This window comes from Anabrus simplex, chromosome 9 (genome assembly GCF_040414725.1).
Source record: "Anabrus simplex isolate iqAnaSimp1 chromosome 9, ASM4041472v1, whole genome shotgun sequence".
In the NCBI taxonomy this organism is placed as follows: domain Eukaryota; kingdom Metazoa; phylum Arthropoda; class Insecta; order Orthoptera; family Tettigoniidae; genus Anabrus; species Anabrus simplex.
Genome location: NC_090273.1, coordinates 5,648,472 through 5,675,692, shown reverse-complemented (window position 1 = coordinate 5,675,692; position 27,221 = coordinate 5,648,472). Strand labels below are relative to the sequence as shown.

The 27,221-nt window shown below is 37.6% G+C and overlaps 1 protein-coding gene across 2 annotated transcripts in view; it reads right to left on the bottom strand.

Moving 5' to 3' along the window:
• Positions 1-8,265: 8,265 nt before the first annotated feature.
• Positions 8,266-27,221, bottom strand: part of IntS1 (integrator complex subunit 1) — a 480,230-nt gene continuing 461,274 nt past the window's right edge. For both annotated transcript variants that reach the window (XM_067153509.2, XM_067153510.2), the window contains exons 34-35: positions 18,176-18,454; positions 8,266-10,526 (exon numbers count right to left, since the gene is read on the bottom strand). In XM_067153509.2, coding sequence (XP_067009610.2) covers positions 10,411-10,526; positions 18,176-18,454 — 395 coding nt within the window. In that variant the 3' untranslated portion in view covers positions 8,266-10,410. The remainder of the gene's footprint in view (positions 10,527-18,175; positions 18,455-27,221) is intronic.

Genomic DNA, 27,221 nt, shown 5'->3' with positions numbered 1-27,221 from the left:
TACTTTATACTAAGGAGCTTTCCTAAAATCGTCCTTTCACAGTCTGCGATTTTACAAGTAGCTCATTCAGTGGAAGACCTTTCCCAACTACTTTGAACTCGTACCACTCGCTCAGTATGTCTTTTACGTTGTTCTTCTCAATTTGAAGGTATTTTGAAAAATAAGTGGCAAGAAGCTGTATTTCACTGTTGCCATAATTTTTTCCAGTTGTTTTCCTTGTGGCCAGAAATATGTGTCAATAACACCAGTGGCACTTTGAATGTCCTCATTTTGTAGAATATGTCTTTCAGAAAGGCAATCCCACTTGCCAAAATATGTTCCTTGTCGCTCATGAAATTCTTATTCGACACACCTGATAACTGTATTCCACTGGAAAGTCCTGAAAATGTTATAGCGGAAAAACTTTTCTGCCATTGGGCCCTTGGTGTTGTGAAGTTGCTGCAATGAATTAATTGCATTATTTGCATGCACTCTTATCTGACTTAAAATCAGAACATGCCTCAGAAATACAAGTGAAAGTCTTTTGAATATACTCGGAAGTCATACACGAAGTGAATTATGATGGCAAATTTAAAGTCCTTGATCTTCTGTAGACCTTTAGCCATGGTTCAGTCGTGGAATTATTTAACGTAGTAGTTCTCTGCATTTCTCCACAACTCTGGTCTGATCTTTGTACTCGGCTAGTGATAGCTGATCATCTGTAATGGAACTCTATGTGTTACGATATGTCCACCTGTTTGACGGGTTACAACGATATCTCCCATGACCTAGTTCCAAGGTACGAAGAACAATTACAGAATTCAAGACTCTGCCAAAAGCACTGAAAATGTTTGTTGCACATATTAGAATATTTGAGCTACAGAAAAAAAAAAAACGTGAAACACCACACGACTTGTTACTTTGTGAAGTGGTGGGAACGTACATGTAAGGGAACTTCGGATTTAAAAAAATAAAATTTCAAAACTGATTTGAAAATTCAGGCGCCAGGTAAAAATTTTCAGGCGCCATGGTGGCTGGGCACCTGGTATTTTTCGACCCCTGTGTGGTTCCCTAGCCTTTAACAAACAATTCAGTCATGCAGTCCTGGAAACCAATTGATGTCTCAGAGTTGAAAATGTTTTTAGGGTTGATGCTCATCACAGGAATAGTCCAAAACCCTGATATAAAAATGTACTGGACCGAAAACCCTGTTTTTCACATGCCGATATTTTCTAAAACAAAGTCCCAAACACAGTTCCTTCACATTCTTTCTTTTCTTCACTTCAGATATCGCTCTCTCAATATCTACTAGAGATAAGCACAAAGTACCAGGTTTCTAACATTTATAGTTCAGGAGTAATGGTAATTTTGATTGAAGTGTAGAGTGTCGGCCTCCGGATCCCAAGATAGCGGGTTCAAACCCGGCAGAGGTAGTCGGATTTTTGAAGGGCGGAAAAAAGTCCATTCGACACTCCATGTCGTACGATGTTGGCATGTAAAAGATCTCTGGTGACACATTTGGTGTTTACCCGACAAAATTCATTAAATCTCAGCCATAGACGCCCAAGAGAGTTCCGGTTTACTCGGTCTGCCATCTAGTGGGGGCCTAGAGTAAAATGGAACGTCGAAATTGACGAGCAGACAGCCAGATGGCGTCAAATTGAAATGTCTGCACACGGTAGCTGAGGCCATACGATTATTATTATTATTATTATTATTATTATTATTATTATTATTATTTAGAGGTTTAAACGTCTTACGGAGGAGGAAGTAGGACGGACCTTGAAATGTGCAAGGTAAAACCTGCTGCAGCTCCAGTCCTAAACAAAAACAGGTTTTTTGAATATTATGCACTATTAGCTGTGTTTTAAAAAATCAGAACAGAAAAAAAAAAAAAAAAAAAGAGCTATACTCCTAGTTTGCTAAAAATAAGACAATCAGAGTTTTGAGATGTCACATTTGGGAAAACCCTCATTTTATATTTGGGTAAATACAGTAAATAGCTATCCAATTCTGTGGCCAACTTAGCAGCAGTGGTTTTTAGTCCAGGAGGTCGAGGGTTCGATTCCTGCTGGTTCGGGAATTTTAACCTTTAATGGTTATTTCCTCTGGCTGTTGTAGGGCTCCATTATTATTTTATGGCCTCCACAAAGGATTTTTGAATTCCTGTCAGCCTGATATTTATTATTATTATTATTATTATTATTATTGTTTCGTTTCTGTTTTGTTCTTTTTTGGCATCTGAGTTACTAGTTTAGTTTATTTTAATCTCCCCTCCTTTCACTGACAACAGTCAGTTCTAAGTCTGGGAACGCCCATACCACGATATATAAAATCAGTCTTCCCATGTGTACTTTCTGAATGTGATATGTGGTTCTACTGTCTTTGTTTACAAGTCCTAGTGTTTACATTGCACTATGGGCTGTCTGATCCTTTCCTTCGATAATATACAAGTGACTGAGGTATGAGTGACACTAGTAATGCTGTTCCTTATGCAGCGAGTCCCCATTATGAATGGTGTGAAAATGTTGCACATTTCAATGAACTTGGCACGCTGATATGTAATAGCAACTTTTGGTTCACGTACTAAACTTTCCTCTAAATAGCAGAGAGGACAAATAATGTTCTATTAGCCTGTACAGTAACATGGGGAAATGGATGAAATATGGTATTTTAAGTTTAGGATAAGGGCGAGTAAGATCCTAAGATGATTCATGTAGAGCAGGGGACTCCCACTGGCAGGTATATCTTGGTTTTACAAGAACATTATTTAAAAACTCTTTTATGCAAATACATTGAAAAATAAAGGAAATGTGAGCAGCAGTCGTGTGAAAGTTGAGTCCAAGACCCAGTATCCAGCTATATGGACAGATTATGCCAGGCTCTGTACAGACATCGCCAACGATAGTTCGATGATATAAACGACCACAGGTTTGCCTGCCTGCCTCTTCCTCGTTCAGTAGTGGGCAAATTGTTCTGCAACTAGCATGGCCCCAATGCTTTCGCAAGTTGCCATGTAGGAGGCACGTGTGCAGTGGCGGACAGATGATTTAGAGGTTTGGCTCGTGGAGAATACTTCATCATTAAAGGCACAACACATTCAATTTGTTTTAAACAATGCAACCTAAATTACAAATCTATCTCCTTCACTATTTTTCATGAATTAGATATTTTCATAGTGTGTAAGTTGTAAAATCTTTTAGGAACTTCAACCATTCAAACAAAGAGATTAACTATGTAACATCTTTACATGTACAGTATTAGACACATTTGAATCTTACCCAAACAACACCACAGTTCAAATATTCTCAAGCAGAAGAAACCAAATTTTAAATGTTGCTTTTAGTGTGTAAAAGACTTGCAATTTATATGAACAGATAATAAACATTAATATTTAAATCACTTTAAAGGAACTCTACAAAAACTAACAACATTATTCTTCACAGTCATAAACATTATTTTCAGCATAATTAAAGGAAATGAATACATCTTTCTTAGTCCAGGCATGCGGGCTCATGTCGTCCCAAAACTCTCTTACAAGGCTTCAATGGGGTTGCCACTCCCGGGCCTGGATCTCGGGGTATATAGAAAAAAGGAATCCCAAATGAAACGGGCGTTATGGGCAGCACTAGCCTCCCTCATTTGGTGACTGTCAGTAGTTCTACATTCTCAGCTGCAATTTTCACTAGTTCACCAGTAGTGGTGGTGTACAATTTCTGACCACTAGGTTGCATGTCAAAAATCAGCGTGAGGGAATATGACACTATTAATGGTGAATCGTCTATTGGTCGAAGCCTGAGCAGGCCATTTGTGTTATTTGACGGGAGTAGGCTATGTTTCATCATCTCGCTACCTCACCGTCATCACTTAGATGTACAGGTCGCCCATCGGCATCAACTAGCATTGTCATGCTCAATGAATGATCTGCACTCAGCTGTCTTAATGTTATCTTCCACAGTATAACCCCGATTTTGCGTGACCTCGGTTTAGCGTAAACCTGCATTTAACGGTAGAAATTTCCAGTCGCCTAAATTATTCCATAAGAGCAATGCAGTTTTATATTCGATTTAACATAATTCACAATAGGGCAAAACCAGCACTTAGCATTACGAAATGTTAAAATTCTCAGACATTTATTTCTATTCGTTTTGGTTATGGGACATTAAGAACTTATGAAAAAGACATCATAAGCTTGCTAAGGATGATTCAAGGCAGAAGAGGAATTTAGAGTGCAGGCACTTAGGGCTAAAGTGAGATGTCATGCTCAGATACACATCCAACTGTGGCTGCTGTAGTAAAAGAGAACCTCCGTTTTAATTGCAGTGTTGTTATAACCTTCAAAAATTCCTATATCTGTGCAATATCCTTCGGTTACAATGAGAACCCCTTTACTGATTCATCCGTTATTACGGACAAATTTGGGTATATTACTTTTTACCAGTTATCAATATTCATGCGCTTTACTCCAGCGTTTATACTGAATGCAATCGATCATCTTCCGTACAGATTCCTCGCTACTCGCAAGTGAGTCTACCTTGAGCGACTTTGAGGTGTCCTCACAATGGTCACAACTCCTATGGGTGTAGACAAACATCAAGATAACATGTTTCTGCAATAAGTGCAATTGCATCAGTTCTTAACTCGTTAGAAATAAAGGCTGGGGTAAACTGATTGCTTAATTTTAATACTATGTACTGAAATAAAATAAGAATGTAATACTTCTCCTTCTCAAGATCAGCAGTGTGCATAACTCATTTCAGAGGTTAGGTTATGTACTTTCGCATCTTGTTAAATTTCAGAAAGGCTGTTCCCATGTAAATTTATAGTGAAAATATCATTATTCTACAGGGAGCTTGATATATGTTTTCATAATACATGTGCAGTTAACCCAAGTTAGGCGATGCCCTTTGAAGTAAGAAAATGGAAATGTTTGCCACAAGCCTCTGGTGTGATGCTATTACAGTTTTTAAAAATGAAACTGAATACGTGTCTTCAGACTATTGGAATTAGAAAATACCTCCTAATGAGTAAGCCGCTACTTGGAAAACCTCTGCGAAAATGTTTAAAGAAACCAATTGCTGTTTCATACCGATTTTATGTTTTTGTGCCATTTTGGTATCTTTCCCGCCTTTTACGGAAAATCATGTGGAAGGTTATAAGAACAACCTCAAACCGACGCGGTTTTGCATTCACTGACAATCTGTCAAAATGAAGCACAAACTGTAACTAGTACCAGTAGATATCTCCTTGTTTTATTGCCGTCACTGTGTAAATAATGTATGATGGTACAGTTTATGTACCACCATATGAGCAGGACCATGGGATGATAGCTACCATGGTTCTGCCTTGACTATGATTAGTACACACTATATGAGGAACACCACGGGATACTGCAGGTCCCTGTGGTTAGTACTCTTATCTGATGAACACCAAAGGTTTGCGTTGCCTGTAAATGGTGCCGCAAAGTGAGAAAAACCATAGGTCTGTATTATGTTGCATTTCATAACCTGTGAGTAGTACCATAATGTATGGAATACCGCGAGTGTCTGCTGCTTTTGATTCGTACCGCAACATGACAAATACCACGGTTCTACTTTCCTAGCGATAATTACCGTTATGAGGGGCCGATAACGTAGATTTTGGACCCCCTTTAGACTGCAAGCATCATCGATTCAGTGTTATGCTCTAGCAGCAGTCCCTTGGTCATAATCCTATTGTTCTACGTCAGTTTCTGTGAATGTAAGGCATTACGGGTTGCATCCGCTGATTGTTTTAAATTCATGTCCATCCATTCATTCTCATCTTCACGTTTTGAATTCTGGTCAGCGGAGAATTTTGGACTTTTAATTTATCATTCCATTTCGTCTCATTAGGGGCCGATGACCTCGATGTTAGGCCCCTTTAAACAACAATCATCATCATCACAATTTATGTTAATAGAGGCAGAGATCTCTGGAAAACGTGTGCTTTCTACTGAAACCTCAATTTAAGGCAAACCCCCATTTAAGGTGAAAAAAAATCAGGTCCCTGTAAAAACATCAAATAGGGATTCTACTGTAGTAAGCAATTGTCCTGTTAATAACAATTTCTACAATGTAATAAAAATTATACTGTTCTAAAAAGTAATTATTTTCTGTCCTCAATCAGTTGTATTGTTAATAAAAGGTATGATCTTGCCTAGTTCAAAGACTGTAAGACTGACAGGGTTTATTGTTATAGGTAAGAAAATTTTAACTTTGTTTATTCTTCGAGACGTACCAATGTCCGAGAATTTTACCTCAGAATCATTCTGTGATTGAAAGACTTACGATTGCATGGCTTCCTGGTGATGCACATGCCAGACAGACATTTCAATCATTGGATGTTTTATTACAATGTTTGCCCTCACTTAACTCAAAGGTGATGTGCTTTTCTTTCAGCTCAAATGTGAGGGAGAATTGAAGTTACCAGGGAGCAAGACTCAGATGGATGTGATATCTTAAGAGAGTATTGATATAATGTGTTGCATATTAATAAATACATTTGTTTGAAGAAAAAAAAAAAAACTGATATTGGTACTATTTAACATTCCTTATTAAGGTAAGTGGTCGTGTTCCCAGTTTTGACTCCGAATCAGACAAGGAATAAAGACAATTTCCAAAACGCTGCCCTAGTTCAATACAGACATGTTAACCCTAGAACTGGCAAGTTTCATAATTTCCTCATTTACTCAACAGATGTCATGACAGTCTACTCCATGTCAACAACAGCCGTGAGTTCATTTTCCTCCACATTTACAACCTCTTTGGGCACAATTTAACAGAAATAAATGAGTGCGGTTTTCCGACGATCTGCTTGTGCCTTTTCTGTAGTGTTTGTAAACAAACCGTCACGGCCTCTGCTTTGGTATTCTATTCCATTTTATTTCGTAGTTTTCAGTTCAGTGCGAATTATTTTGTGTTGTGTATACTGTATCTTATTTCATTGATTATATACACTTTTAGTACAGTGTGTGTCTAAATATGGCATCTTCAATATGAAAAATGAGTAATGAAATTAGTTGGACGATGTGACACATCTGACTTTGGAGTTACTGAGAATGAACAGACAAATTCAGAGTCATATTTGGAAAGTTTATCAGCTATTTCTTTGCATAATTTATTGGAAAGTGAAAGTGATGATGAACCTCCCATAAAGTAACCTATCAGAACAGGGTCCATGATTGCATGGCAATAAATTTCCCTTAATATTTTCAAGAATATACTTCTCAGATTGATGAAAAAACATTTGCTAGTGCATTACAGATAATCTGTATATCAGTTTGTGACATGTTCCAGTTTTGTGTACATATGCTTGAAAGTTTTATTATTATTTTGAATTTAGCAATTACACTTTTTGAACAGACTATACATTTTTCTAGTCAAAACGTTTATGCAATTACGTGTCACGACAATTCTCAATGTATTAGTTTTACGTAGCCTTATACGAAATATCGTAAATTTATTTAGTATCTTGTGGATATTTTGTATTTTATTTAAACACACAAAAATTAACATTGCCAGTTCTAGGGGTAAAGATGATTTACAGTACCAAGAAATAAACATGTATATATGTAGAAGCAAGTCTACTGCTCAAGGACACGCACCACACTTCCTACAACTGATCTCCCACTTTCCCTTCGAGCGCAGCACAGCATTAGTCTCGTGATCATTGGCACATCATTCGCACCAGAAACAACAGCTGTACAGCAAAGTACAGTACAGTACAGTACAGTACAGTGGGGCTGGGCAAAAAAGGACTTGGTTTCAGCAAATAAACTAAATGTTGAAATGACAAGGATATATGTGATTCTCTACCATAAGAAGGAGGCACTCTCCCTCCCATCTTGGTCAGAAACATCTTCACAGAGATGGGCTCTTTCCTCTTGTTGTCAACCCCAGTTCTTCTTAGCTTCATCAGGGTGAACATCGACATCTCTGATTTTCATACCTTATGTGAGAAGTATACGATTAGAGGAAAGCTGGATAAGAGAAAGGAAAGACACCAGAGGATAAAGAAAAGTTCAGATGGTCAAAGCCTCATAGTTTTGATGTAGAATATATCATGACATAAATACTGGCTTTCAAAGTTCTATGGATATGCCTTTGGGAGACTATTATAGTAAAACACCAGCATAATACAATTTTGGAACCACTGAAATTAATCTGTTATAGTGAAATTTTGTAACTGAAATAAGGCAATTCTTGAGAACTAACTTCTTGTTGTATCTGTTGCAGGATCTATATTACTTCAGCATGAAATTACAGATTTAAAAAATAATGTTTATTAGATAGTAAGAAAATTAGGATATACGTACATGAAGTTATGATATACAGAGGCTTTCTGTAAATTTTCAGCAGTCAAATTTTACGTTGTTCTCGTACACCATTGCCTGTGATTTTCTTCTGAACACTCCCAGGCACAAAAGAACATTCAATACAGTCACCAATCACTCCACATAAACTTAAAACAGGTTACATCACTTCATGACGTAAATTAATCTTAAAGACTAGATGCCACATTTGTTGCCTGCACAAATTGAATATTTCCACCTGTATCACTAGATCGAACCTTTTCATTCAATTTAGTGAACATTTTGTTTTGATGCTTGTTGTTCAGAGGGACCTAACATCTAGGTCATCGGCCCCAACATTTTGTTTTCCTCTAAAGGAACATTAAAATAATGATCAAATAGTCTCTGAATGGATAAAATGTACAACAATGTACATTAATTAATGTTGATTTAGACATAGCTTTGTAGAGGGAGGTTGAGGTTCACCTTCTTTAAGGAATTAAATTTGATCATTATCAGAGAGGGTGGCTGGCCACAATAGGCTTTAACAAGACATTAAAAATTTCCGACAAAAGAGTAGCATTACAAAAATGTTGCAAAGTTTGGGCTGGGAAGACTGTGGCCTTGTATGGCTCAGAAACGTGGACCATTAGTGCATGTGATAAGAAACGTCTGGAAGCATTTAAGATGTGGTGCTGGAGGAGGACGGAAAAGATCTCTTGGACAGCAAAACTCACAAATGAAGATGTTCTCCGATGAATAGATGGAAAAAGATCCTTTTTAGCAACAATAAGAAAGAGAAGAGACCAATTAATTGGCCATCTCTATAGGCACAATGATTTCATAGTTAATGTCATGGACGGAATGATTCAAGGTAAAAGTGGAAGAGGAAGACCTAGACTGCAATATGCAAGACAGATCAGAGATGACGTAGGAGCAGGCTCATATGTGGAAATGAAGAGATTAGCGGATTACAGAGAAGAGTGAAGAAGACGAATTGCTGCCAACCAATCTTAGGATTGAGAATTAAGAACAGTATCGTATGTTCCTTGCATTTAATTTGAATTACTGAAATATAATTTCACCTCCCATGCAGATGCCCACAACAAGTTCAATTGTTCCAGAGAAAAGGGAATATGTGAGGATCGAGAGACTGTACATGCCAGGAGGGTATCTGTGAGCATCAACAGAAAAGATAAAAAGGTAGAGAAAAATCTTGCACCACAATGCACACTCTACTTTGACAAACACTTGATCATTCCTAGTTAAGAGAACTTTGAGTCTTATCCTCATTAAAGTACGCAGCAATACCACATACAAGCAAAAAATCCCCACATACTCTTTTTCTTCTCCAAATTCTGTGATGAAAATTTAGGGTGCAGGTATTATTTGTATCAAGGTTGGTACAGTCCTCCCACTCTGTTGACAACTCCATTCCCACCACAGGTGAAAAGTGTGCCACATAGATATTGCATCATTTGCGGGGCATCAGTTTAAGTTAGAATAACTGTTATGAGTCCTAGTTCATGGCTAAAGAGGTCATGTTATTCAAGAGACAGAGCAAATTGGTAATTGTGCTGTGGAAGAAAGTACGATGTGGATGAGAATTCCGTATGTCGTTGGAGGAAAAATGAAACTCTTCATTAAAAAAAAAAAAAAAAAAAACAGTAAGTACCAGGCACTTGGCAGATAAAAACTGAAGCTTACACAAACCAAAAGCAGGATATACAAAGATGTGACTGTGTGGTCATGAGTGAAACAGTCCAGTGAAAGCTACACCAAGAGAGTTGAAAATAACGCTAGCTATGGAAGGTTTTGAAACAAAATAACTGCAAGTTTCGTAGAAAAACTAGAATTGTGCAACATCTCTGAGCCAATTATGAAGAAGAGATTGTAAATTTATCAGTTCGTACCAGAAAATTTAATATTTACTCTCGCAAATTGGTAAATACGATGCAATGAGTACGTTCCTAATTTTATAATTTACTGTACACTGTAGTATTCATGGTTTTCAATATAAATATTTAACAAAGCTATACAAATACCAAAATCAAAATTTCCCTTCCTAAAATTAGTATGAGGATTATTTGTTTATATACAGCAAGCTCCTGGAATTCACTTCAGCAGCCAGACTGAACGTTCAAGAGTGCGATGGTCTTGCTGATGTGCGGCACGGTGTTAATGATGGAATACATTCCCAAACGGAAAACCTTCTGGAGCAGCGGCAGAGCATGTTCTGGAAGAAAAATTCATAATGAAATAAGATCACTCTAGTTTACATCTCAAGTTCAGAGTTAATGATCATGCACTACAGAGTAAGTACCAGTCTAGACAAAATGTGTAACTTAATGCAGTATACTAGCAACAATCGATAATAGTCGTCACGCAGTATACAGAATGTTGGTAGGAGGTCTCGGTCATCAAACCATGAGAAGGAGAGCACAAAATGCCATTTCATTTGAGCCTCAGCCTTCGAGATCTGGGCAATGAATCACTGAATGTAATGGGTCGATTGCAGAAATGGTGTTTAGACGATGTCTCCGGTTAAACAATGCCTAAGTATGGCTGCCACATAGCACAGACATTATTTATCACTCAGACACTGTCTAAAACCGATGTTCAACCGACCATTTTTAAACACTGGCGAGAACACTGTTTAACCTCAAATGAGAATAGTGAATCACAATCAGATGTTATGTACCATGAAACATGTAATTTGTATTATTGTTATGGTTGTAAAATGTGTGAATTGTTTTTACCCTCAAGATTCACTGTGTAATATTTAAAAAATAATTTTTTTAAATGTGTGTTTTAAGTGAAAAATATTAATCATTTTAGGGTTGTTTGTTTTCGGCAATTTTATATGTGTAGATCATTTTTTCTGTAAAGGTATTTTCTTTATAACTTTCGGAGCATGGTGTAGGTCCACATGATGAGGTTCTACAATTATGTAACCCTTTTCAGGATTACACAGCATCAAAAATTTAAACATAATAATAATAATAATAATAATAATAATAATAATAATAATAATAATAATAATAATAATAATAATAAACATTAAGAAAAATGATGACTTTGAGATTAGATCAAATAAAATCGAACACTCATCCACGATAAGTACTGGAAAACAGAATATAACTACCAGGTTAGCCAACATGACAACTAAAGGAACGGAAATGTAATATTTAATGGGAGTCACCGTTAATTTCGTTTTTCCCAGAAATGCAATACCTTCTCACGGCCCAGGAAGGGTCCCAGCCGCTTCCCATCTCCGTTCCTTTAGTTGTCAGGTTGGCTAACCTGGTAGTTATATTCTGATGTTTTAAAGTACTTATCGTGCATGAGTGTTCGATTTTATTTGATCTAATCTCAAAATATGATAACAATTGGAAAATAACATTACAAACGGGGCCATCAATGACGCAAGTTAAGATTAACACAGCAAATTTAAAGAGATGCATAATACCAAGAGTACAAATTTCACGATGGTGAGTTTAAAATAATATACAGAGATAATTTAACCAAATACGTTTAAAAGAAGGAACAGAAAGAGTGGTAATTATTAAAATCTTAACTCCGAGCCCAATCAGGTAGCTGCCTTCTCCAAAACACTTCAGAATAAGGAGCTTATCCTGAACGGGAGTACGCTAAGATGAAACAGCTCTACTAGAGGCAAACCTGAGGGAGATTTAAAATTTACATATTTTACACAATTAAAATAAAAGAAAAGGGGAATGAAATTTTACATAATTACTACACAGTTAATAAAGCCAAAAGGAAAAGGGGAATGCCTCTAAAACAAAATGGGTTTGACTAGCCATGAAGACTAAGTTATTTGAAATAAAAATTGGCAAATGGAAGAAATCCCAGGCAAACTCTGGAGGGTAAAGAAAATTTAAATTAAGAAACTACATTTGGAAGTTAAAACCCAAAACATGAACTAAATAGTGCTTACCTCGGAAGGCTGGGAGACGGCTTCTCCCTTCGCTGGTCCAACAACAAAGACCCAAGGGAACAAGCTTGGCTCTGGCCAAGTGCCCAGCAGCCGCAAGTGGAGAAATAACCAAGTAGCGCACCCGCATATCTTACATTTGCCAATAGGAAGGGGTTCTTTTTTGCCAATGAGGGCCCAGAAAATTTGGTGAGAAAATACCATTCATAGCTTCAAGAAATTTCCATTCTGATGCAACTGGAAACTACAAGAAGCATCTTACCAAACCTGGCACATGTGACTACACCGTTCCCCGAAAGTTATAAAGACAATACCTTTACAGAAAAAATTATCTACACATAATAAAATTGCTGAACACAAACAACCCTAAAATTATTATTTTTCACTTAAAACACACATAAAAAAAATTCTTTTTTAAATATTACACACAGTCAATCTTGAGGGTAAAACTACATTCCTTTTTTTTTTTTTTTTTTTTAAATATTACACACAGTCAGTTTTAACGGTAAAAACAATTCACACATTTTACAACTATAACAATTATGTTGAGATGATTCCAGGAAGACAGGTTAGTCCGACGGCTTCTCTCTGGGTTGTCCGCTGCTAAATCGCAGCAATTCGTTTGACATGTACACGGAGATGGAGCTTAAAATAAGATTTCGCTTTTCAAGAGACTTCTTGTTGAGACTGACAAAGGGACAGTCCGGTAACTGTCAACTTGAATACAATTCTTGGCAACTGATATATTTTATTATACATGGGGTAATTTCCATTGGTCACTTCGACTACATACATGTCAGAATTACTTGTCCCAATCGTCAGACGGTGTCACATACATAAACCGGGAGGGATTCACTTATATTTACTGCCAAGTAAACACACATAATAGTGAAAACTAAAAGGTAGGTTGTATGTGGTTTTTATAAGTTTTCGGCAATTAGTGATGTTGATGGTGATGGTGATTATTGTTTAAAGAGGAGAACTGGGGAAGAAGAGCCGTGGCCATAATAACAGTCTTAGTATATGCCTGGTGTAAAAATAGGGAAACTACGAAAAACAATCTTTAGGGCTGCCGATGATGCGTTTCGAACCTATGATCTCCAGAATGCGAACTGCATCTATAAGGCCCGTACAACACATTTGGTTACACATTACTATTGTTTCATCTTCCCTTCGAAAAAGTTACCGTATTTACGAGTAGATTACACTCATCATAACAACGCTATAATCAAAGCTACACTTCCCCGTACGGTGGCGTGTCACTTTAGTGTTGATAATATTATGAGATTTAATTTCCACCGAAAGCGATACTTTTATCTGTGGGAAAGTCATGCTCATGCTTAGCCATACACCATTACTATACACAGTTCTGAAGGCCATGCTTCAAAATGATTATATCCTACGGATAAGAGAACAGTTCCTTCTTAACCTTATATACATAAGCACAATAGCATCATCACTGTGGAATCTATTTATTCCGGGTTATAACTGTATGTGAAACAAACTCGGTCATCTCACTATACTCTGTCAATCAAACAACTTCACCATGTAAAAAAGAAAAAAGCTCTGTGGACTAGATGCAAGACAAATGCCACATCCAATCAATAAAAAAAACAAACACAACACTTGGCCTACAATTTCTTCTAGCAATAGTCAGTTCTGTGCCCAACAACACATTATCTCTATCAACATCATCGTTTCCCTTTATCTAGCTGTATTACCTATAAAACACTGTGTGCATTTCTTCAGAGAGAAATAATACAGAGCCTTTCACCCCCTGCTCCCCGGGAACGTGAATTAACGTGTAATGACTCCGTAATGGTACAGTGATGCACCCGTCAAGAAATCAAAGCAAAGACTTCGTAGTGGTAATTGTCATCAACAGCAATCGCAATAGTAAACATGTCGTTGCACGCACACACATGTATACAAGGTGTAACAAAAATGTACAGCACAAATTGCAGGACACACATGAACATGGGTTCGGAAACGCTTTGTTTCCATGTTACACCTCATTGTCGATCATGGGAAACACACAAGAACAGAACATACCAGCATCTCACAGGCGTGCCCTCCGTGAGCTTGATCACTGGATCAGTTGATACTACCTGTAAACAAGCAACAGGGACATGTAAAAAAACACTGGCAGTGCACCTACTATAAGGACACAGTTACCAGACGGACACAACAAAGAGTGCATGTTTCCCATGATTAATGTGTTGGAGAAAATGAGGTGGAACATGGAAACAAAGTTTTTCCAGAGTTTTCTTCATCTACATGCGAGGAATGTGTCCTGCAATTTGTGCCATACATTCTTGTTACACCTTGTACATAGGTGGTGTAGCGTCTGCAAAAATCCACTGGAAACAACGCTACCAGTGCCACATCTTCAAGCATTTGTTGGTCAACGGAACTGGAGCTTTCGGTTACCAAGCTGCCGATCTGTGACCTTGCCATGTGGACAGTCTTACCCAAACAGAAATGTATACAAAATATAATGATGCACACTTGCAATATTCCCTACCTACAAATTTTTCATACAAAATTATGTTACATCTTACTCACAGCTACTTTAAATTGCATATTATTTTACGAAAATTTCCTAATCTAAAATTAGGAGATCGTACTCTTGTACGGTTACAATTGTCTCCAGTGTGTTCATTTCAAAAGTAAAAGTAAATAAAGCACAATTCCCAATTTGAAGAGCCATGAGACTTTCCAAGCTTTGGTGGGTAGCTCCTCTACTTTGCAGGCTATGTTCTGTTTTTCTTCTTATTCACTACATTTTGGTAATAAGTAATTATAATTCCACAGTTAAATACAACAGAAAGCATAATTCAAAGGAATAACACTTGGTTTTTATTTAATTTCAAATAATATTTCATCATGTTATGAAATAATTAATGCGTCAGAATGCATTTCAAGGCATACATTAAAACATGGTTATGTTTAAGATATTTCATCTGGTTTCAAAAAGTTCCTAAACTGGGTTGTATTCAATTTCTTCAAATTAGCAGTAATGTTGATGTTAAAGAACAAGAGATTGTTAAAACAGCTCAAGTCCTGTGATTCACACTCTCTCACAGAGAGGGATTAGGAAATTCTCAAGATTTTGGCTGCCAAAGAAGAATTCCCATCCCTACTAAGGACCGGGTCTACCAGCTCCTGGTAAACTGGCCGATAGCTACACTGCTGATAAACTATCCATTGGCACTTTGATCATCAGATGTATGAAGCTCATTCAACAGTCTTATTTTTCTGTACTTATATCAGCTGATTATCACCAACATGAAGAGAGGTTAATCTACACATCATCACAGTGGTCAAGGCGTAGGTTCGAGCCTCCATTAAGTCTCTTTTTATTTTAGTGAAATTCACAGTTAACTTTGCTCCCTGTCATATGTCTTGTACATACACACTGGGAGTATCTAAATAATACCGACAAAAGATCAAGAATGTTCCTCGTGCCATCTAAAGAACGATGGTGAAAATGAGGCTACTTGTGCTTGAGGGAAGGAGAGGGACGCAAATACACAACTTTCTCATTCGTTTAGCGCAGCCTCGTACTGGCTACTAAATTTGCGGTATAAATTGGTGAGAAAGGCTCAGTTTCAGTGCACAAACAAAGAAATGCGCTAACCTAAGACGCAGCAAATGGCAACGGGAAGGAAGCGTCCGAAACCGCCGCCAACCTTCCTGTCCAATGGCAAGCCCTCATGTGACAGTAATGCGCACATTTCAGCATCGGTTTAGGGTCAATATTTGGACTAGCATTGTAATGACTACTTCCTCCTTGCCTGGATTTGGCTGTGACAATGGCACTCCCCATGACACACAGCTCGTAAATGATCATTTTTCAGCGAGGTGGGCCAGAAGATCAAAGTAAATGGGGACGAATACTGAACATCAAACCACTGGGCGTACTGTTTCTTTCATTCACTATTTCATTGCTGCAAGTTAATGAATGCCTGATCGTGTGACGGCAGTGATACATATTTGCGCATGTTTAATAATAAGGACGTTACTGAGACCAACACACAAGACGACAAATGATCAGGTGCATCGTGTGTGTTAATTGCGGCTGCTTAATAAACAAACTGTGGATATTGCCTGTAAGAGACGAGGACAATTGTGCGTTAAATGAAGGAAAAACTTAAGCATTAATTCCAATATAAATGGCCCGTTAATGACCAATAACAGACCATTTATACAGTATTGGCATTATGAATTGACTCATACAGGACAAATATTTCAGCTTCCCTTTGGGAATCAATACCACCCCAATTCCCCTCTCTTCCCTGAAGTACAGCAGCAAGCGGCAATTTGCACTCTAGCACAGCAAACACGGCGAGTTTGTCAATTTGAATCGCACACCTGGACATAGTAATCTCATTTTCTCAGCCAATTCGATTGTGTCATCATTCTTTATATAAAACGAAGAGCATCCCTGATTATTTTGTTGGAATAATTTACACACTGTACATGAACTCATACCTGTGAACATTTTGTCTACAAGCCTCTGTGAAATAAATAACCACCTCCACAATCCCCTATTGCAACTACCTCTATGGCCTCGTTTAGTAGTCCATGGTGGTGGTGGTAATCTTTGTTTTTTAAGACGAACAACACCCCTCATTTAGTTCTACGACTTTCCTTTCAATCATAATTCACTTCATTCTAATGTTTAATCATAACATCACTTTCCGTAAGTAGCACATATATAAAGCATTTTCCTAATACAGTGAAACCTTATTAGTGTGTCCATCATCAGCACATTTGCTCACTTAGAATACCGTAAATTCTAAAGTCCCAATTCCCATTGTATTAAATCTATATAAAAATACCTCACTTATCGCGTCACAAATTTTTGCTATTACTGCTAAGTGTGATGACATTTTTCCTAGCCCTGAAAATGTTGTCTGTCATCCCTTTTCAAAGGAATGTGACTTCCAACAAAGATAAGAATCCTCACAACAGGAGGTAGACCAGGGAAACTTACACCTTTGGGAGTAAGCCATTAGCCTCAGGAATGTTCAATTTTGCTTGCTGGTTAGCTGCGAGTGAACCTGTCCTTGCTTGCATTTTGCATTCCATTCACAAGTATTCTCTGTTGAGTGGTGCAATGAAGTGTCACCTACCTATAGATCAGCAATATAATGGCGTGAAGTTGTCTAGCATGGTGCATATTCATCTTGTGATAGTCTACTTATGGATACAGAAAAAGTCGTAAAATTGCTTACTAATGAAGACCAGCTAAAATCCTTCAGCAAGTTCACTGGAATCTGCATTATTTTAAAGCGCATCGTTGAGTTTTGACTCATTCAAGTCAGTCAAAGGTTTGCCGCATTCAAAATGGGAGCTAGTCATTCTGTCGCACATGGCCGAGTGCAACCTCCGAATAATTCATGGTCGAAGAGTGTGAACACACTGTGGTCTCGTATTACATTGTTCCAAAGGTGTATCAATGCGTTTTCATGTCACCCGAGTTGGTGGCGATCAAAATCTCGCTCCATGGCCCACTTCCGTATTACCAGAACCATGTGAGAAAGAAAATCCACAAGAGAACAGAGACTTGATAAAATCAGATATTCCATAGGAGGAATGGAAACATCAGTTAACCTGCAAATTCCAAATTTCATATTTCATGGGTAAACATGCATGGATCCAGTTATTTTCCTCAAATGGTATATTGAGTATAGACTCGAGGAAACTTCTTGTCAAATCATCAGCTTGAGCAAATGCTGGGGCTGCACCTCAAGGCCACAGTTGCCTAGCCGTTTTGTATCATAGTCACCACAATACAACTGATGACAAAGCACTGTTTGCAAAAGTCAATACCAATACCATACAGTCTTATATTGGTTTCATCTGGATGAAATTAATCCAGATATAAGGTGCACTATATAAAACAAACAGAGAAAAGTGAATACCTTGCATACAAAGTACAATCTCTGGTAATCGGTCCAAAGCCATCTGGAGCACATCAGGCTGGTCGCTCTCCAGGCAGCGCTCGTACGCAGCTAGTCCCGCGCTCGTGGCCGAAGGTGTTGGTTTGTGTCGCAGGTACCTCACCAGCAGCATGTGAGCCAGGACACGAATGTTATGCGTTGGCGACAACATTAACTTAGCGAGCGAGTCCACAAACATCTCGAGCACGGATGGTTTTCGAGACGATAAGTGATCCAGGTCTTGGAGAGTGGCGTACACATCTGAAATCATACATTGCGTTATTTCGTCAGGTTACAAAGAAATTGGAGTATATATTTACATGTTACAATCCCCTAATATTTTAATGTTGTATACAGGACAGGTTGAATTCCCTAAAACTTGCACCCCAAATATTTCTGAAGTGGAAGGGGGCTACTGACATGCTGTTTTCCCATAAATGAAGTGTAACCAAGGATTCATAATTGTTGCCCATACAGGGATTTTAATCATTATTAGAATGTGTATTCATTTTAAGAGTTGGGCCGATGACCTTCGATGTTAGGCCCCTTAAAACAAGCAACATCATCATCATTTTAAGAGTTACATTTTTTGAAATGGAACAATGACCACTGACATTAACAAAATGAAATTAGAGGAAATTAGAAAGTCGATGGTTCCCACCCGCCCACTATTGTAGTTTGAAAATTGTAAATACGGACAGATGTCTGCTCCTATGTTTATTTTCTTTACAGTACACTGACTGTCAGTTACTTTGTGGGCGTGGTGGAAAAGCCAACATGTTACCAGTGTATGGCGAATGCTGTTTGTTCTTGTGCTCTGTACGCAGAACAACTTCACAATGGACATCACTGGTTGTGAACCTAGTGAAAATAGAAGTGTAACACCTAGACAACGTAACAGAACCAGAAAATTGTATGTTGTAGCTCCTGTTGCTGTAGAACTGCATGTTAGTCCTGTGCAATCACACGAAAGTGCAAGCGTCTCTCTCCTTCTGTACATGGGCATTAACTGTAACTTAAAAGCTTTCCAGTCTGTCGAACACCTGTACATTATTAAATAAGGAATAAAAATAGACTGGAAAGTATGGCATTAAGACAAGATTTATCATGTTGGGTGACCAAGTACCATATTTTCTCGCATAATTAACGCCCTTGCATAATTTATTTTGGGTTTAGAGTGGAGAAAAAGAAATGTTCACGTATTCTTCGAACATCCATCACACAGCTTCGAATGTGTCTATACTAATTATTTATTATTCACATATGTTACGCCCACATTGGAGTACTCAAATCAATACATTTGAGTTAATTTCTTCTTTTTCTTCTCCCAGAACTTTCTCATCCTCTACGACCTGCAAGCCCTTTGTGTGTTCGATACAGTATATTGTTTCCGTTCAACTGTTTTTAGTTTGAGACTTATGCTTTTGTTCTTCAAAATCCTCTTCTCTTTTCTGTCTTTGATTTGTTGCCGGGTTATACCCAATTCTTCCAAATCATCCTGAACTTCTTTGACCCAATTATTATTGATTTTATTTTTCAAAAAGTGATCAAATAGTTGTTTCAATATCCTGGTGTTTGGTAATCTTGATATGTGACAGAAAAAGGAAATTCTTCTTTTACGCATTGTAGATATTATTGATTCACATTCACGATAGACAATGTTGTTAGGCAACAATCTCTACTGTCCATCAATTTGGTGTTTATTAATAATTGTTCTAAGAATTCTTCTATCAGTTTTCTGTAATTTGTCTGTTGTAGATTTTACATTTAATTTGAATAAAGTTTCACTAGCACATGTTGCCTCTGGTTTAACAACGGAATTATACTGTTTCAGCTTAGCGTTTATCGAAAGAGATTTTTTTTTTATAGGTTGGCCAGGTAAGTCTTTGTGCTTGTTTAAATTTTGTTGTTCTGTGTTCTATTGCTTCTTTTTCATTTGTGTTCCATGTTATTATTTCCCCAAGATATTTGAATTTTTGAACAATTTTAATCTATTCAGTTGAATAACTGGTAAATCAACTTTAAAAGTTGGCATCATTTCTGTTTTTTCAAATGAAATTTGTAATCCCGTTTTTTTTGCTATAATTTCTAGTTGTTCAATTTGAAATTTAGCCTCTTCTATTGTATTTGCAAGTAATGCTAAATCGTCCGCAAAAGCAAGGAAGTTGAGTTTAATATTTCTACCGATCTTGATAGTTGGTTGGCATTTCTTGTTCCATTCACGCATAACCTTCTCCAATGCACAATTAAATAACAATGGTGAAAGTCCATCTCCTTGTCGAAGTCCAGTTCTTATAGTGAATGATTCTGATAATTCACCTCCAAATTTAACTTTTGCCTTTGTATTTTTAAAAGTCATACTAATGAGGTTAACAAGTTTTTGGTGTAAGCCAAATTCTTTAAGGCTTTTTAATAATGATTCACGATGAATACTGTCGTATGCTTTTTTTAAATCTACAAACGTGATGACTAGACCCTTATTTCGAACTCTTTGGTGCTTCATTATCCATTTTAAACTAATGATTTGATCTGGACAGCTTCTACCTGGTTGAAATCCTCCCTGATATTCTCCAAGTTCTTGGATTCTTGTGTATATAATCTTGGATAAAATCTTGTATGTAATATCAAGCAAGGATATCCCCCGATAATTAATTGGATCGGAGCGATCACCTTTCTTATGCAGCGGGTGGATTATCGCTGTATTCCATTCCTCGGGAAGCTTCTCCGTGTTCCAAATATCGATGTATTTGTGTAGGTTTTGAATAGTTTGATCATTAGCATTCTTCCAGATTTCTGCTATTTGATTCTCTCCTGCTGCTTTGAGTTTTTAAGTGCATTAATTGCTGTTTTCACTTCATTGTAAACTGGTGGTATAATCTTTTGTAACTGAGTTTTATTTTTTGGGTTAGTGTCAAATTCTAAATGTTCCACAGGATCCTCACAATTAAGTAACTCTTTAAAGTATTCTGCAAGAATGTTAGCATTATCTTGATTATTGTATGACATTTTTCCATTTTTATTTCTTAACATAAGTTAGATTGATATTGCTTGAATGTTTTGTAATAGTCTCTTGTTTTATGCTGATTGAATGTTTCCTCTATAGTGTTAAGCATTTCCTTTTGATAATAATTTTTTAATTGTCCTAATTTCTTTAGCTGTTTGTCTTCTGGCATTAATTAGTTCTTAATGGTAATTCCAAATTCCCATGGAGGGAATTAGATATTTTTCCACCAATAGAGCATATAAAAAATCAGATAAAAAATTAGATGTATGGCTTTTCAGGCGTTTGCTCTATTAACCAGCATTTCGTCTTAGGCCTGACACTAGACTCGTCAGAGTGGGATGTGTCAGACCCTACCCACTTATGCTGGGGTGTATGCAGGTGAACTTATCAGAAGCCTCTTATGTGGCACAGTCTGATAACTGCATACAGGAGATAAAACTCCACAATGGAATTAATGCCTGCCTAGCAATTCCAAATGGTAATTCCAAATTCCCATGGAGGGAATTAGATATTTTTCCACCAATAGAGCATATCAAAAATCAGATAAAAAATTAGATGTATGGCTTTTCAGGCGTTTGCTCTATTAAGACGAAATGCTGGTTAATTTTGGAGAAGTTTCCGTACAGTTATTAGTTTTAGGTGTAATAATGACCATCTGCATATTTTTTAGCTTTGGTGTCTGCTTGTTTGTTTGTCTGTCTCTGTAGTTTTCAAGTTATAGAAAGACAAACTACTGGATATATTTCCACCAAACTTCATATTTAGAATCCACCTGTCCTTGGGTAGGTTTCAGGGCAAATATTGTTTCTAAATCCCTGAAATGACTGAAGGTTTATACGAAACCGAAACTGTGATTTTGCACTCCCTCAAAATATACACAACCAAACTTAATGGAAATCTACCTGCCTTAATGGAAGTTAATTTCTAAACCTTTTTCTCCTGTGCATTTCAATACCAGGAATAATAAGGGAGATATCATTAACGGATCATTTTTCGGTACAAGTCCCACCAAACTTAACTCAAGAGCTGGTACGTCTAAAGCGTATTTCTTACAACTTCAAAACTACTGAAGATATTTGAACGAAACTTTATATTTAGCATACACCTGTCCAAGAGTACGTTTTAAGGTCAATACCATTTCAAATTCCCGGAATGGACTGGGGTTTTATAGGGAACCGAAATGGTGATTTTACTCTCGCACAATATATACAGTACAAGACCAACCTGACTGGAAATCGACCAAACTTGATGGAAATCCATTTCTAAGTTTTTTTTTCTCATATGCATTTTTTGATAGGAGGATTAATAAGTGAGATATCATGAACGGTTGGTTTTGCGGGTTAAGTCCAGCGGACATAGCCCAAAAGGTGTTGTACGTGGAGCAGATTCCTTATCTAACTACATAAATAAAATCGTAACGACTGTGTGTGTCTGTACATTGATAATTTTGGTGAAATTTTCGTACAGCTACTCGTTTGAGGCATAATAATGACCATCTGCATATTTTTTGGTGTAGTTTCCTGAAAGTCCTAATTTTTACCCCTTCACCCAAAATACAGACTGCAGCACAATCTGCCAGACGAGCAAGAAAATTGAAATTTGGCAAAATTATACGTTTTAGCCTGTAACGGACGGAAAGTTCCAAGATCTTTAAATTTTTCACTTTTTATCCCCGAAGAATATAAAAATATGGAGGCAATTTTAATGATGGTGCAGACCTTCGTTTCGAGGTATTTCGTGGGATAAATGGGAAGTCCTATCACATAATGGATGGCACAATCTCCGTTCAATTCAGAGTGATCTTCAACCTTGGTCTTATGACGTTTTGACGTATCTGTATCCCTTATACGTTAGATTCATCTCTATTTCTCGATTTTAAGTAAATTTAGACTTTTTACATACATAATTCATACTTTCAATCACTTACAGGAAAGATAGAATCATCAAACTCTACACGAACATTGACCCACATGTGAGCCAAATGCTATGTCACATAATTATCTGAAAAGTTATGCAATGTAAGATTATCTTACACAAATTTCACCCTATTCAACGTTTCTAACTCAATCTGACCCACGAATAGATGAGACGCAAGAAAATATCATAGAACCAGCCATTTAGGCTGCTAAACACTGCGTCTTATGGTACAATCCTTTGTCGATATGACGTACTGTTTAGCAGCAGTTAATATATAAATGAAGGTCTGCAATATTGTTAACATGCATATACTTTCATATGTCGATCTATATACATTCATAGATATCAATTTGTAGTGATTGAAAAAGGGTGTGTCTGCTATTGTAATCAGTACTCCCCACATTGACTTTAACTGGCAGTAGGAATGGGGTCCTTCTCCAACTCCTGTGTAACTGGCATTAGTAAGGAGGGCCTACCATTGTAAAGAATAATTCACTTCTCCATTTGACTTGCAGAAGGCAAGGGAGTATGCAGTTTTGTTCAAAACTCTCCTACCCGACTGTGTTTGGCTGTAGGCCAGAGTACCTGCCATTATACTGTAAATAAATGTACCCATCTAAAATGCAACTAGCACTAGGCATAGTGGCCTGCTATTTTCATAGAAACTCGCCAACTCTGTGTGACTTGCAGTAAGCTGGCTGGCAACAAGAAAAAGGGCCTGTCATTATAATGATAACTGCACAACTCAATTTTGTCTGGTAGTAGGGAAGTTGCCTGCTATTATGAAAAATCTCTTCAACTGTAATCTGTCTCGAAGTAGGAAAGGGGGCCTGCCATTGTAACGAAAACTCCCCAAATTGATTGTGACCGTGCAGTAGGCAATGGGGCCTGCAACTCGATTGTGAATAACAGTAGGCAAGTGAGTCTGCCGTTATCATCACAACTCCGCAACCCACACTTTATATTAGAAACAATGTATGGGGGACCTCCCCATGCTATTTCTCGGATAATGCTGAGCGACATGCAATTTTAAAATAATCTTATTTACTGCACGTACAGTATTTACTTTGATATCCGTATACAATGTAGAATACCATAACGAAGCACTGGTATATTTGCTAGTTTTGAAATAAAGATGTTAACTACTCAAGTAGCAGCCTTCCTATTGTGAAAGCGGGCATTCCAAATACTGGGCAACATGCTATTATCAGCCGGTAAGAAATACCACTTGACTACTGTCGGATTTTTTATTATGGACACTCGAGTTTAGGCTTTAATTACAAACGATCCAATAGGCTTATTGCAATGCGAGTTATACCAATATTTTCCTTGTTTAATTCTACATTAACGTATATAAGACACATTGTTTTCGACATTCATTAAATATTTTTTATTTGTGGTTGTAATAAATATTGCCCGGGTTTTTGGCTTCTTCTCTAGGAAGTGCTCACTTAGGAATATATACAAGGAAAACTACTTGTCTGATGGTAATGAAATTTTTATATGTTATAACCACATGTATTTGTAGGGTAATACTCAAGTTACAATTTTTTTCAACCACCCCTAAAAAAGTTCTTATCATTTTTCTAAAGCAACTCTTTCTCCGCCCATGATAAACGTACGGCAGCAAACTTGGGTTTGTTTTGAAGCACTTAGTCATGGTTATCAGAAACTACAACAACTGTAACCGTACAGTGTGGTACCCAATATATGGAGAGTAAAATTGAAAGGAGGTTGTGTGTACGCCGGACCGTGCGATTAACAGCAGGCCGGGTGGTGAAATCGGGTGCAGTGTTGCCGCGTTCAGTAGAAATCACGCGCGCAACGAACACAGCTCTTTGTTTACTTTGAACCTTTAACTTTATTTCCTCTTATAAATTCCACTTCCCATTACCTTTCCTCATAAGGGCTTTGGACCTTCAATGACAGGCTTAAAAATGGTTCAATCGGTGCTGCTGTCATTCATGTTATGACTGGCTCGAAATAAGGGACATTTTCAGACAGTCCATCCTTTTCCCAGTAGTGGTCTTCAATTTTCTTAGCATGTTCAATACATTGTTTCCAGAGTTCAGGGGTCACGGTACGTAAGGCTTCTCGGCATAAAGCGTTAATTGCTTCCATACCTCTACCATTTTCTAATATGTTAGCCATATTTGTTTTTGGTATTTTCCCTTTTACTTAAGTCCAAATGAGCTCAATTGGATTAGACTTGCAATGGGCCACAGGTAACCAAACAAGCTGTACATCTGGTCGAAGTAGTTTAGTCAGTTGTTCCAGCTTCTTTACCGGTGTTTGAAAAGAAGGCCTACGGGGCGAATTGGCCGTGCGGTTGGCGGCGCGCAGCTGTTAGCTCGCATCCAGGAGATAGTGGGTTCGAACACCACTGTCGGCAGCCCTGAAGATGGTTGTCCGTGGTTTCCCATTTTCACACCAGGCAAATACTGGGGCTGTACCTTAATTAAGGCCACGGCCGCTTCCTTCCCATTCCTAGGCCTTTCCTCTCCCATCATCGCCATAAGACCTATCTCTGTTGGTGCAATGTAAAGCAAAAAAAAAATAAGGCTTGGCAAGGATAATCAGCTCTGATTTAGTTAGTTTGTTATAATCGTCAACTCCAGGTGGTAGTGAAATATTCCTTGATGTTATCCAAGATATAATTTCAGGTTTCAGCCATGACATGTTCAGGTATTTAGATGAAGGATCGACCATCGTATGATACGGAGTTTAATCTATAATGACAGCCGACCTTAGAGGCAATAAACTCAGGACTTTCGTGAACCATTCTTCATAATGAGTTGAGTTCATCTCATTGTAGTAATCATCACTTCTTTTCTTGCCAATAGAAGAAAGTTCTGCACCGTCAAGAAATCCTTCTTCACTTCCGATGTGTAAATTTATGATGCGTTTCCCAGCTCCAGACGGTGTTTTGAACCCTCCACGCCATCCATAAATTTGCTGATGTCAAAGTTGTTTTCTAAAGCTTCAACCACGTTTTCTTGCCACCCATATTTCATAGTATGGTTCTGTCCGCACCAGGTCTCGTCTGTAAAGAAGATCTTGTAGCCCTGTGCTCTCTAATTTGTCTAAGGTACTGTAGGTTTGTCGGGATGCAGCAACTGTGGAATTTATAAGAGGAAATAAAATTAAAGGTTCAAAGTAAACGAAAAGCTGTGTTCGTTGCACGCGATTACTGCTGAACGCGGCAACACTGCGCCCGATTTCACCACCTGGCCTGCTGTTAATCGCACGGTCCAGCGTACACACAACCTCCTTTCAATTTTACTCTCCATATATTGGGTACCACACTGTACGGTTACAGTTGTTGTAGTTTCTGATAACCATGACTGAGTGCTTCAAAACAAGCCCAAGTTTGCTGCCGTACGTTTATCATGGGCGGAGAAAGAGTTGCTTTAGAAAAATGATAAGAACTTTTTTAGGGGTGGTTGAAAAAAATGGTAACTTGAGTATTACCCTACAAATACATGTGGTTATAACATATAAAAATTTCATTACCATCAGACAAGTAGTTTTCCTTGTATATATTCCTAAGTGAGTGCTTTCTAGAGAAGAAGCCAAAAACCCGGGCAATATTTATTACAACCACAAATAAAAAATATTTAATGAATGTCGAAAACAATGTGTCTTATATACGCTAATGTACTATTAAACAAGGAAAATATTGGTATAACTCGCATTGCAATAAGCCTATTGGATCGTTTATAATTAAAGCCTAAACTCGAGTGTCCATAATAAAAAAGCCGACAGTAGTTCAGTGAGAGAATCAGCCCAGAAGTGACTAGTGACGCTCTATTCCAGTCTGGTACAAACATACTTTACGAGTGTTTCAGGTATGGGACATGCATTTTCTGTGATCTCAAAATTGTTTGTTACTCCACAGTGAGCAAGAATTCGAATAATACTGCATCATATAAACTCGCGGTGATCACTTATGCTGAAACATATGGAATAGGGCAGCGGGCCGCAAGTATTCAGTGTCTGAATGCAACATGCGCTACCACGGTAACAGACAAGTGCACTTCATGTATAATGTAACTATTTATAATAGTTTATTTAAATCCGCCTTGATCAATACACTCATTAAATGAA